Raw genomic sequence first — 13,330 nt, 5'->3', positions numbered from 1 at the left:
TTATTGCACAAAAAATAATTTAAATGGTGATCACTATGTTTTAACACCAATAGTATTAGTTTATTGAGTCAATGTACGAGAGAGAGAGAGAGAGAGAGAGAGTATGTGCTTAATTCACGAGTAATTGCAAACTTTCTTCCACTTCTATCCATGAATTGTTTACTAGTATTACATAACTTGGGAGTTGTGGATCTAATATTTTGAAATGATTGATGGAATAGAAAAAAAGTCATAGAAGGAAAAAATAGAGTTAAACCTATTTAATATATCGAGTTCATATGTAACAACATGAATCATAGTCGACTCACTTAAAATATGCATTGTTTTGCAGACTGATTTGACCATGGATATAAATTTGAGCAACACGAAAGCATGCATTTAACGTTTTTGGCTATCATCATTGTGTACAATGAACACATAAAACCTGCTGATACAATGTGTGATCATAAAATAATTGTGAGCTAAAAGGACCCATTATATATATTTACCATAGAATGCGATATGAACTAGGCTACGCATGTAATATCATAAAAACCATGGAATTGTTTTCAGAGGTAATGGGTAAAAAAATGGTGAGACAAAAGTATATGATAGTTAAAAAAGGATTAAAACCTCGGTTAGAAGTTGTTTAGCTGTGGCTAAAAGTGGCTTTCTCTTGGATTTGTCTCCTCATATAAACACAAGGCATGCTATCAAACCCTAGATTTGATGTGCATTATTTAATATGCCACAATCATGAATCACATATGTCTACGATCCCCTTATGCACTACTTTGGGTCATTAGTGATTCGTAGCCATCTTCGTTTGACCAATCAATTGTGGGACTCGAGTCCGGAGAAGCAAAATCCATTAACTAAATCACATATTAAATTGTGGTATTTGGAGCAATTACTTTCCACTCACTCATTCATTCTAGGGTGGCTAAATGTATAATAATAAAAGACCCCATAAACAACACATTAATTTGGCTTGTTTTAATTATTGAGTGGAGTCATTTGAATGAAAGAATTCTTCAATGATTGCCACTCTTTCATGGGTTTTGAGTCGAATCTTGGAGGACCCCCATCCTTGGTTTTGGGAATAAGTTTATGAAATTTCTTAATCAGCATAAATAAACCATAAAATGATTTAGTGATGCTAATCATCCATCCACCGAGTTTGTTTAATGTATAATCTATTCCTTGATTGATTACCGAATAATAGCTGACATTTGTTGATTGGTGAGTTAAGGTTGGGCAAATCTCCACAAACATATGCCAAAAAAGTAAAAGGAAAGGGAGAATGGTTGGTGACACATGCCAGAAACGCAAACGAAGTTTTTCTTACTCGTGAACCCAAACGGAGAAAGTTTACGGAAACATTAAAAAGTAACCACTTTTATGTAACAAAAATAACCTTATTCATTTCTTGGATGTGGTACACGCAGTGTCTTGGATTGAAAAAATAAAATGAAACTAGTGCCAAAGTGGGGTCACACTATATATTAACCAATTAAGTTGGTTCCTGCAGATTCAAAGTGTATTTCGTAGCACCCACGAGAAATAAAAAAACCAGAACAGTACAAAATATTTTCAATAAAATATAAATTACCACCTGAATCCTGACAACTACTACTAAAAATATTAAATACCATTACATCACACACACCATATTTTGTGTTTTGTAAATATAGATAGTATCACCAGATCGTTTTTATCGTCAAAGATTAATGAATTTGCAAATAGATGGAAGAAGAGACTCTCGAACCTTTTCAAGTTTGATTCCTTCGTTGCTTATTTATTTATTTGTTACGTCTTTTAAATTCAGTGCTGTGACTTCTGAGGTTTGATGATGGGCATCGCGAGTTGCATTAAACAATAGGCCCATGTTTGTGTCAACCCTTTCTTACGTTACCACACCTTATATATTTATTTTACAAAAATACCTTCGATAAAAAATCATTTCCATTTAATATATCGTTAGAATCATGTCAATAGAAACTTTTGGCTCTAGATTTTAGCATAATGTCGGTCAGATGTACAACGAAAACCTCTTAATGAAAATATTTTTCCTCATCACAAAGCGGAAAAGAATATCCGGTAGTCAAAATTTTCATAGCGTACCTCATAAACGCAAATGCCCACCACCTCCACAGGAATTCACCACCACCGCTGCAGCAAAACCCCACACTTCTATTGTCCCATCGTTATATATTATTCAAATAAAAGAAATAAGGGCAGGAAAGGAACTAAAATTAGTGATGGGGTGCAGGAAGCAAAAGAAGCAAAAGCGTAGCCTTATTGCTGTAACACGATATCAAGCCCAATTACAATCTTGTAATCATAGTTGTTTATAATTTTGGTTAACTACTTTTATATTAAAAATTTGAACCAAACTGACAAAATTTAAAGCTAATATATAGTTTTATATTAAAAAAAATTATTCAAGAATTTATTCACCCAGTTTTCTTCACCCGCTCATGCAAATATCTCGTCCAAGTAAATTATTGCAGCATAATTTTTTGTCCACCTTTCAATTTCTGAGCACATCAGCATTCTATGTTCCGATCTTCAGGCCATCCAAACTCCTCCAAGAATGCCAACACAACACCATTTGACCAGCCAAAACCAGTCTGCATTGCAAAACAACCCAATCAGATTGATGTGGAACACGAAGATGGTAGAGACGTCATTTACTTGTTTTCTCTCTGAAATAAGTCATATAACAAGTCCGTACAGAAAATTTCTTCCATTCAGTCTAAAATAACATATCCATACTGAAAATGTCACTAGTCAAATTTCTTCCAGTCAACCAAGTCAGATTATATTTTTCTCAAACGTTTCCCTTGACGAAAAACATAATTGTAAATAGTAATACCTGGGGCACGTATTCGCCTCCACCTCCAAATTCTCCACAATGCTCCACGTCAAGCTTTTCATGCATTAAGCCCGTTTTCTTGTAAACGATATAATTGCTTGTGACCCATCTGGTGGCAATTTCTTCAGCCAATGACCTTGCTTCTTGCGACCCAGATTTTAGAAGGCCTTCCACTAGCATGTGTTGAAGCGGAGCCCAACCATTTGGAAAGTCCCTATTGCAAGTATGTAAGGATCATTGATAAGTGAAACATTTTACCTGTCTTACCCAGTCTCACCCTGCTTATATTACTTACCACTGTTGTCCTGAATCAGTCAAAGAAGTTGCAACTCCAGCGGCACGGACAAGGTTGGAAGTTTTGAGACTTTCAACGACACTAGCCACAAGTGAAGTATCTTGATAAACATTAAAACATATTTAGTAATCAACTTAAAATGCAGGAAAATGTTTTTTCTTCTATGTTTCACAAAGGTAAACTCATCATAGTGATCAATATCACCCAAGTTCAAAACAATTTAGCCATTGCCTGGTGGTGCTAAAGTTTTATATTCAGCAAAAACAGATTTGAAAGTGGAAATTTGTTGTGCATACAATAGTATCCCATCCCATCTTTATTTAAATTAACATATGACACCAATGAAAATAAACTGTCACTGCTTAACAGACTTTTAGCAATATTTCATAAAATCACATGCTAATCAACCACTTTAGAAATCTAGCCACATGTTCAGAGATCAACTATTCAATGTAAGCACTTAGAAATCTACGTTACTTTAAAATTTGGCATTTGGCACCAGTAGGGCCACTTATTAACCTATAATTGGACAGCATAACTGATGAGATAGAAGTCTATAACGGTGTAATTGTCCACACTTCCGAAAATGATCTTAAGAGCCTAGTTCTTCGTGAATAAATGTGTTCAAGGTAACCTCGTGTGAATGAAGTTCAAGCTTGATGATTTACAATAAGGATTGAACCCCAATACTTAACTGATACCACAATGATTGCGATAACTGCTTACGTACTTAAATTTTCTCATTACTCGTTAGTAAAGTTGATATGTTAACACATAAAGCATACCTGAATAAAATGGTTTCATCCACAAAGGAACAAAATTGGAAGCAAATACATTTTTATTCTGGCGCCCGTTTTTCCAAACATGAACCTCCTAAAAGTATCAAATGGACAGTCAGAAGAACCCTCATCTACTGGTAGATTAATACACGTGGTTCCAGGAAATACCTCACATGTATTTTCGAGCCAGTAGTCAAGCCATTGTTTCATGTTTGCATTCCAGAAAACAGAGTCCATTGCCTTCTTTCTAAGATCAGCATTTTCCAGGAACCGTTCAGCAGTGCCATTATCTCCAACAACTTTTGCAAAGAAGGCAATATTAAGTTCCATCTGAACCAATGGGCATTACAGAATTGATAAGGTTGCAGAGAGACACTGATTTCAGGTCTTCTTTTAGATATTAGTATAAGACTTACCCCGAGTATAAATGCATTTAAATCAACAGGTATTACGGAAGTTGTAGCCAATGTTGTGAAATTAGGCGGGTTTCTGCATTAATAGGAACAAGATTGTACTGAACTGTAAGTACTCCTGACTCTTAAACAAGGAAACATGTTAGACCTAAGTCCATGTGTGTTTTTCTGAAAAAGCTAAACATTTGGTTGAAAGTGTGTTGCTTAGGCTTGCCCCTAATGAACATTGTGAGTTACTTATGAGCATCTGAATACCTAGACATTTATTCAGATGATTTTCATATTTTTTTCCCTTCTAGGAGGTCTTAGCGTATGTAAAATCTTACCTCATCCATCTAGTGCTGAAATCCCATCCTGATTCAGCAGCTGAAGCCAGGTCACGGTAAAACTGCTGTTTTTCTGAAACACTCGAGAAGTTGGAAGCAAATACCTGGTCCTATGGCATGAATTAGCCAAAGTTATAGTTTAAGTCCCATCTCAATAATACCACAGTTGTTAACAAACCAAACACACCTTAATGGATGATTCTGGCCTGGGTTTGTCCCACATTGCATTATAGCGATTTAAGGTGTGAGTGCAACCTTGAGCATCCAAAATGGTCACCTTGTGTATATCTACAAGATGAAGCAAAAGGTAAACCTACCAAAAAATAGAAGGAACACTACAAATATTACCCAACCGCAGACAATAGTGATCGAGGCAAAAAGTAGTAGCGTAATTAATACCTGAATTCCAAAATTCATACTCTTTGATTAGTGCAGGTAGAGATCTTTTAACCAATTCCACGTCACCGGTGGTACGGTATATCTCATAAATCATAGCGCTTAAAAGAGGAGGCTGGCTATAATATCATAGTAAAATTTATAGTCACTTTTTCAGTTCGAGGGTAAGAATTATACAATGACTTCCTTTTATTTCAAAAGGAGCGGTCCAGATATAAGCAAGAGTGGCATTTTCCTCCATCTACAGATTTGTATGAGAATGGCATGATATCAAGGTAAAAAAGACTTGAGTAAAATCATGCTCCAATATCCGTTCGAAACTTACTCGTTAGGTTGTTTTTAAATTATAAAACTAGAAAAAAAAATGATCTTTTAGGTGACAAATGGCATCTAATTCAATGAAAGGATCAAAATTATTAACGTTGTAAGAAAATGTGTATAGATAAATCATAAGCGACAACAAAACCTGAAAAATAAAGGTCCAAACTGAGACATGAGTAGTAATACACTTCTTCTAAATCCTCCTAATGCGTGGTTGAAAAATATAAAAGCATGCAATATATTATGAATGTGAAAAATGTGTTATACTTTATTCATTTAGTAAGTAGGAAATTAGTAAAATACTATATAGATGATTCTATTTCATACCCCGGGACAATAATTTCACATTGACAACACTTTTCGCCTTTTTAAACACGGTAAATTGCTAAGTGATGATAGAAGTTAAATTTATCAGTAAGTTATAGAGGTTTTTAGGTACAATTGTGCATAAATACGTGATGAGAAGACAAACATAGAAAGTTTGTTATATTGAAAAGGAAAGTATTTATATTGGAAACACAAAAGTCATTAAATACTATTTTTAAGGGTGAAACTTACATTTCAATATAATGAAATGAAGGAACTATAAATAAAAAAAGATATAGACACCACTACATCTTTGTCATCTAAAGAAATTTAATAAGGCATACTTAACGTCTTCATTCATGCTACAAATCCATGTACAGTATACATATCTAAGCTATATTCATCAAGATACAACAGATAAAAAAAAATCCTAGTCAAAACAACAAATTAATTATTGCACGATCTAAAACCGCCACATCTCTATAACTACCAAACATTCCCAGCTTAGAAGAAACAATTAAAAAATTCAGTTAATATAATAATAATAATAATAATAATAACATTTAAGTAATGTAGAGAGTACCTCCTGTTACTGTAGTATGCTCTAGCACCATTAAGAACAAATCCATATTGTTCTATCAAGGAAATGAGGTTGGTCACAATAGCAGTAGCAGTGTCGTGCATTTTACTCGCGATCAGGCCCCTAAAGCCCAAAAACAAAGCCCAGTGAGCAGGGCCGGACCGAGGCCCAGTAGTAATAACTAAGTGCAGGAACAAACAAAAATATAAAAATAAACGGACCTAATAACCCAGTAAGAATCCCAGTAATAAACCTCGCGAAAACGCGAACCGGGAATGACAACGGAACCGGGGAGAGGGAGCAGCGTATGCAAATCCGGGTGCGCCTGCACCGCATCGGATACTTTCCGGGTCAAGTTTTTCCAAAGCCAATGGACCTGCAAGGCCCAGGCCCGCACCTGAGGGTGTTTGACCTTGGGCAAGAAACCCTCCGGTTCGCGAACGAAATCGTGTGGGGTCAGGTGCACCAGATCGTCCCCTGCACCTCCGAAATAGGCTTCTAGAAAGCGCTTTAAATCTTCAGCCGGCACGGTGCCGTTGGCGTTACGCGGAAGCTTCTGGAACGCGTCCTGGGTGACGGATAGTGCGAACTTAAGAGGCACGTCGACGTAGGTCTTGGGATCGAAATCGGTACCGCCGAACGCTTCGAAGGCGGTTTTTTGGAGGCGTTGGAGGAAGGAGAGGAGAGAGGTGGAGGGCGTGACGGCCATGGCACAGTGTGATGATGATAACGATGACGATGTTGCTGTTACAGTGAGAAGTGTTAGTGAGACATGAATTAGCCATGTGCAGATGTGTGACTTTTCAGGCATTTTTGTTTGACTTTGGGAGAAAATTTGACAATGAATTGATGAAACAGAAAAGGAAAGAAAGAATTAACGAATGATTACGACGAATAAGAAAACAAATCTGCGAAGCCGGCGATTGACGCTAGGGGTTACGACGAGGGTGAGTTTGTTGGTTTCGTAAATATTTCTTACATTGGAAAATAACACTTTTATATTGAAAATAACAATTTTACAGAAATACTGAATATAAACACAAGAGTGATGACTAACTGCACTAAAAAACTCACTCTCAGAACACTCTATGCAACTCTTGCTTTTAACCTTGCAGTCTTTTATAAAGACTGAAACAACACATTATGGTGGTGGCAATGCAACTCTTGCTTTTCTACATTGGTTGCTTTAAGAGTACAGATTCTCTATTAAATCTTTTGGTGTAATTCTCTACTAGTGAAGTGTTTGGGACCTGGGGTCCCAGATCTATGCTTGGCGATAACCTATGGTTAATAGGTAACTTTTCTTCATATCTTAAATATTTATTTAAAGATTTTGTGATGAAATTTTAATTAAGATGATTTAACTACATTCAAATATAAATAATTATTATTTAAATTTAAGTTAATTAATTCTACGATTGATATGATTTAGTATTATTAAAATTGATTATTCTGATATATGATTCAGATTTAATAATTTGTCATTAGAATGATTTGATTGATCATTTGATTTTATATATAATTAGACGAATTGTTAGATAATAGTTCATTATGATTAACCATTTGGATTATAATTAACCAAAGAATTATACTTTATTATTTGTAGCTTGACTATAGCAAAGAAACCACGATAACCTTTTAATTGTTTTTTTATTAGGAATATTAATATAACATAATTTTATATTTATTTGACATAGAATACAAAGATAAAATACGTATAAATTTTTTAACTTGAAAAAGAAAATAAAAGATAAGAAAAAATAATATTAAATAAATATATAAAATTTAGATGTCTCAAAATATATTCTTTTTATGATCAAAATGTGTGGTAAGCATTAAAAGGGCCATTTAAATTTTATTATACAGAGTTCGACCTTTGAATGGGATGCTCTTTTCTTGCCATTGGTTAACTTTTGGTATTCATGTCCCGCCATTCCTTCAATAATAAAATAGTGTTTTCTCTTACAGCTTAAAACATATTTATAACTAGTGAAAAAGAAAGAATGGACACGAATATTCTCGTTTGAAAAATAATTTAAAAGGAGAATAATGAATTTCATTCTTTAAATTGAAATCGAAATTGCCTAATGCTTTCAATGAGATTACTGTATCTTAAAAATTTCTTCTTATCAAGTAAAGGAAACATTTTTCTCAAGACTTCAATGAGTACTTAAAAATGTCATTCACAAGTAGAAAACAAATTGGCATCTTGATCTTTATTATATGGTACAACCATTTATTATTTAGTTTGAAAAGAATGACGATTCACTATGGTAAAAATCACATTTTATGACATACAAAAATGACGTCTAAATTGGGGACATAGTTTTAGACATTATAGTAGGTATGTATATTTTATGACATAACAGAATGTGAAATGAGCACATATAACTATTTTTCTTCCTTTCATATCCTTTAATTCTTTCTCAACTAATGGTATTAGTTTGATCATTAAAAGTCTAGTATTAGTTTGATTAGTAAGTGTCTAGACTATAATTAATATAATTCGTTATTTATATGCTCATTTTTTTTAGAAATTAGAAACATAGCTGTAACTATTTACCCACCATATGGTTAAGGCTCGGGCTTTCTTTTCAAATAAAAGATAAAACAATTCTTCTATTTGTAACCTTCTGTTGCTAAAATAAAGAGACACAATAACAAATTATTTTAGCATGTAATTGGAATAAATTCGTCACTTTGATGCTCTAAAACAATTATGCTGAAAGCTCACATCTGAGCTCAATACTTTCTCATGTAAAAAAGATGTTCGCACATTATTAATTAATGAATTAAATATATTTTTAGTTCATTAATTTTAAATAAAAACTAAAATTATTTTCTCTTCAAAATTCTAGACTAACTTAATATTTTATTTTTAAAATTACGTAAATTTTAGTTTTTTTAATTAAATTTTGTTAAATTTAGTTGAGATCTCAAATATATTTCTTAATTAATATTTAATATTTGATATTTCAAACACGTTTTCTAATAATTAATATTGAAATAAAAATATGTCAAAAGATATAAACAATTCAAATGATATTAAAAAATATATTTAAAACATCAAATAAATTTCACAAAATTTATATTAAAAAATACATTTGAAACGTAAAATAAACGAGGATCAAAGCTCAAAGCCTTTGAACTCTTGTGCAGATACATATTTCATAATGCATCCAAAGTAAATTTTACATGCAGTTTTTGACGCGGTAGCACCAAAGATCAATGCCTTTATTTGGGTACCAGGGGTAGAGGGTAAATCTCAAAAATGGTGGTGTTTGTAAGCTACATGCAGTTTACTTTGGTGCCAGGTTTCACAATTTCACTAAGACAATAAACTAACAAGGATGTTTTATTTTTAAAAATGTATAAAAGTATAAATACTCCAGTATTTCGCCCAAATCATACACGTTATCATTATTAATGTGAGAGGAAAATGTTATGAATGTTACTTTAACAAATATATTAAGTTGTTTTAACTGCACGGGAGAAGACGAAAGCCTGCATTATTATCAATTGAAAGTAACTAATATTATAAAGACGGTTCAAAGGACTCGATTTTAATGTAATTTAATAAATGGATTCTTTGATTTATTTAGACTCGAATTCCAAGACAAATGTGCCATTCTTATAACTAAAAACTCAAGCCATGCAGATAAAATTATATAATAACAAGCCCTGAATAAAGAATCTCTAAGGAGTTGTGTAGCACCTAAATAAAGAATCTCGAAGGTTTCTGTATTTTATAAATCATAATATATGATACTATTTCCACGATATTCTCTTACATGGCATAAGTTGTTGCCTCTCAAACCCACAAGAACACGAGACTACCCTCGTGCTAACTTCATAAAGGCTGTCCATGATATGCTTACATATGTTGCACGAATAAAATCAGGTTGCAAAATGTAGTTGCCATGGAATGAGTTTGGAAATCAATTTCATATGTAATGGCTTGAAGTAAAATTGTGTCGATGTTTATTTCCGTAAAGGTTTCTAGGGTGTTTTTGCTTAAATATTAGTTTATATAAATTAGCATCAAGACCGTAGCTTTCTTAGTAAAAGGAATTGGAGATTGCAAGTTAGTCTTGAAATCTCATTTAATTTAAAAATGTAAGACTTTGCTTCTTCTTATCATTTTTTCGAATTTAGTGCCATTTTTTTTTCATGCACTTAATTTTTAACAATTTTAATTGCTCAAATTTCATGTATTCATCAACTTACACATACAACATTTAACATAAATGTTGACTTATCAATAGGGAAAACTATTGATGACTATGTAGTAAATAGTTATATAAACAATTATACTGATGCCATGCAGAATCAAAACAGTAGAGAATCAAAATTGTACAATTAAAAGGGTAAGAAATCAATTCCAAGAAATGAAAATAATAAAAAGGAGCAACAGTATAATTAAATTTAAAAATAATTATTTGACTTAATCTCACTGAGTGCAAAGGTCCACACATTACTTGTATATTTCTCTTTCAGTTTGACAGGATCATGATGAGAGAAACCCCCAGTCAGTCAATCTTAAAGCATTTATACTTATCCAATAGAAAAATTAGAGGCAAGACAGTTTCTTTGTCTTTTGGCAGTAAATGGGGAGGCAGAGCAGAGAAGACAGCAGTCCCGGGATTCCGGACGTTAGACCAGAGAAGCCCAAGACCACGACTTAAAGCAGAAAATCTGTTCTATGTTTGACCGCAGAAAGCTAACTCCAATTACTAATAACTATTTGCCTTTACTTTCACCACTTTTATTGACTTCAAACTCAAAGCGCACTCGAACAAAATCTGAGTAACTTCTATAGACAGACTTCTACCGAGACACATTCCTTTGACGCAAGAGAAAAATTCCAACAGGGATAGTTTGGAAAAACAGAAACCAGATCATGGACACTTCCACGTCCACAGAAAAGCAAGACAAGTTTCAGGCACCAAAAGGTAGAATTTTGAAAGAGAAGAGAGCAAAGCTTTACATAATTCGTCGATGCATAGTCATGCTTCTATGTTGGAAGGAGAATCGAGAGCAGTAAAATCGGTAAAATATTCAAAACAGCATTGACTGTACTGTTCGTGTTGTGTTTTCGTATCATTCTAACGAAAATAAATTGGTTATAACACTGCAGTGATCATGAGCAAAGAACCAGCAAGTCCGGATTATCTGCCAGAGAGAAGCACTGCATGCATACCAAAAGCAACAATTGAAGAAAGATTTTCCACCTAGCCAGTGAATATGACACTGTTGATCTTCTATAATTCTTTTCATTCTGTAAGTTATTGTTTCCAACTACAAAGCAATACATCCGATAGGATACTGAGTGATTCATCCACACACGAGCACATGTAAAGAGTTAAGTGGGAAAGAGGAGAAAGATGAAACCTAGAAAGAAAAGGGAACAGCATAAGCACAAATTAGTCTCACTTTCACATTGCATGTCTATGCTTAAAAATACCAGTCTCCATTACAGATATTAGAGATATTTATTTCCCATATCCAGCATCCACTATAACGAAAAAAAATAAATACACTACAGGGCACTCCACTTAACACCTTTTCCAAAAGTTAGAATACGGACAGGGAATCAATCTTAACGAGAATTATTAACCAGAATGAAATCTAATCCTCCTCCGAGCATATTTTAAAGCTAAATCTACTCTAAATCTATAATTCTACTTCCAAGACAGATCTCCCTGTATAGACTTAATAAATTTTGCAGACTAAACCAATGACAATTGAGAAATCATTGGTTTATACTACTTCTGGCCTTCTTATTGCAAGGGAAATCTCTTTTTTATATGATCCCTTCAGATTGTGCCCAACAATTTTCTTTTGTTTGCAAAGATGCTAAGAGGAGATGAGTTAGTTAATTGGATAAAAAGAGATAAAAAGAGTGAAATCTAAATAGTTTTGAGGATAATTTTAGAAAAATATAAACTAAGAAATTTAATACTACTAACTAAATTCCTTAACTTTTGTTATATAGGATGGCAGGTAGTAACGTTTAACAATAACAACTTTTTTGGTATTGTCCAACTATTTTACATTTATGAACTAAGAAAAATTGAACTTCCTGCTAAATTATTGTGTCTGGATTGAATATCAGGTTTTGGAGGTATAACACTCCCATGTACAATCCTCAGAAATAAATCTGCATAAGAGTTGCTTCACTTCCTTCCATTTCGTTTTCTATCCCAGCATACTATCGTTCACATAGAATAAATAACTTGTTTAGGCAATAATTTTAAAGAAATATCCTTCACACGAGTTTTCCCAGAAGAACCAAAATGTTGGGTATGCAAAATTTAAACCAGTCATTTGACACCCCCAAAACTAGAATTTGTGATCAGCTCATTATGTATATAAGCATCAGGTGATACGTACGTGTAATCCAAATAACTGCTATAAGACCAGCTACACTAAACCTCATCTTAAACTTGATTTATTTCCGTTAGTGTTTACATTTTATTCGATATGTGGAAGACAAGGGCAATGGTGTACGTGTCTATTCTTTTTTATAACTTTTAGACATTTTTCCCTATTCATCCAATAATTCTAAATATTTCACTGAACACAGCAATAATGTTTCATCACATGTCATCTCGTGTTTTTAGAAATTTGAAACCATTATCTCCAGTGTACTAACATTTCTGTGAGTTGTTCTTAGCAATTTACCAAGGCTCAATCCACAATGGACCACCCCAACGTAATAAATGAATCAGAACCTAGGCCTAGCTAGAGAACTCGTAATGAAAACAGAGCTCTGAGACAGTACTGCAACATCTAAACGCTTCGCTTGTGAGTACATTCAAATTAAATCCATGACTAATACGATATTTCCAATGGATAATTCAAAGAATTGCCCAAACCAAAATACAAAAAGCATCAACGGAGCATAATTGAAATAGCGTCAATAACATATCACAACAATGAGATAAAATAAATAGATAGAAATAAATAATAGAATTAATATAAATATATAAGCATGTAATAATCAGATAATTATATATGTAGACAGGCAAAAAATGGCATCACATTTTTTTTTCAA

The 13,330-nt window shown here is 33.3% G+C and overlaps 1 protein-coding gene across 4 annotated transcripts; it reads right to left on the bottom strand.

Moving 5' to 3' along the window:
• Positions 1-2,260: 2,260 nt before the first annotated feature.
• LOC108322931 (trehalase) lies at positions 2,261-7,475 on the bottom strand. 4 transcript variants are annotated; one of them, XM_017555233.2, is made up of 12 exons: positions 7,348-7,475; positions 6,495-7,017; positions 6,277-6,396; positions 5,070-5,185; positions 4,858-4,958; positions 4,671-4,780; positions 4,348-4,420; positions 4,100-4,261; positions 3,938-4,025; positions 3,153-3,252; positions 2,858-3,071; positions 2,261-2,612 (listed from the first exon to the last, which is right to left on the bottom strand). In XM_017555233.2, exons 2-12 carry the CDS (start codon positions 6,980-6,982, stop codon positions 2,529-2,531), a joined length of 1,656 nt encoding a protein of 551 aa, XP_017410722.1. In that variant the 5' UTR covers positions 6,983-7,017; positions 7,348-7,475; the 3' UTR covers positions 2,261-2,528. The 4 variants fall into 4 exon arrangements, with proteins under 4 accessions (XP_017410722.1, XP_017410720.1, XP_017410719.1 ...); XM_017555231.2 differs by lacking the exon at positions 7,348-7,475 and adding an exon at positions 7,163-7,341; XM_017555230.2 differs by lacking the exon at positions 7,348-7,475 and having other exon boundaries at positions 6,495-7,149.
• Between the last annotated feature and the right edge of the window lie 5,855 nt (positions 7,476-13,330).

Source organism: Vigna angularis, chromosome 1, assembly GCF_016808095.1.
Source record: "Vigna angularis cultivar LongXiaoDou No.4 chromosome 1, ASM1680809v1, whole genome shotgun sequence".
In the NCBI taxonomy this organism is placed as follows: Eukaryota; Viridiplantae; Streptophyta; class Magnoliopsida; order Fabales; family Fabaceae; genus Vigna; species Vigna angularis.
Note: the sequence above shows the minus strand (reverse complement) of the source record. Positions and strands in the feature narration are given on the sequence as shown.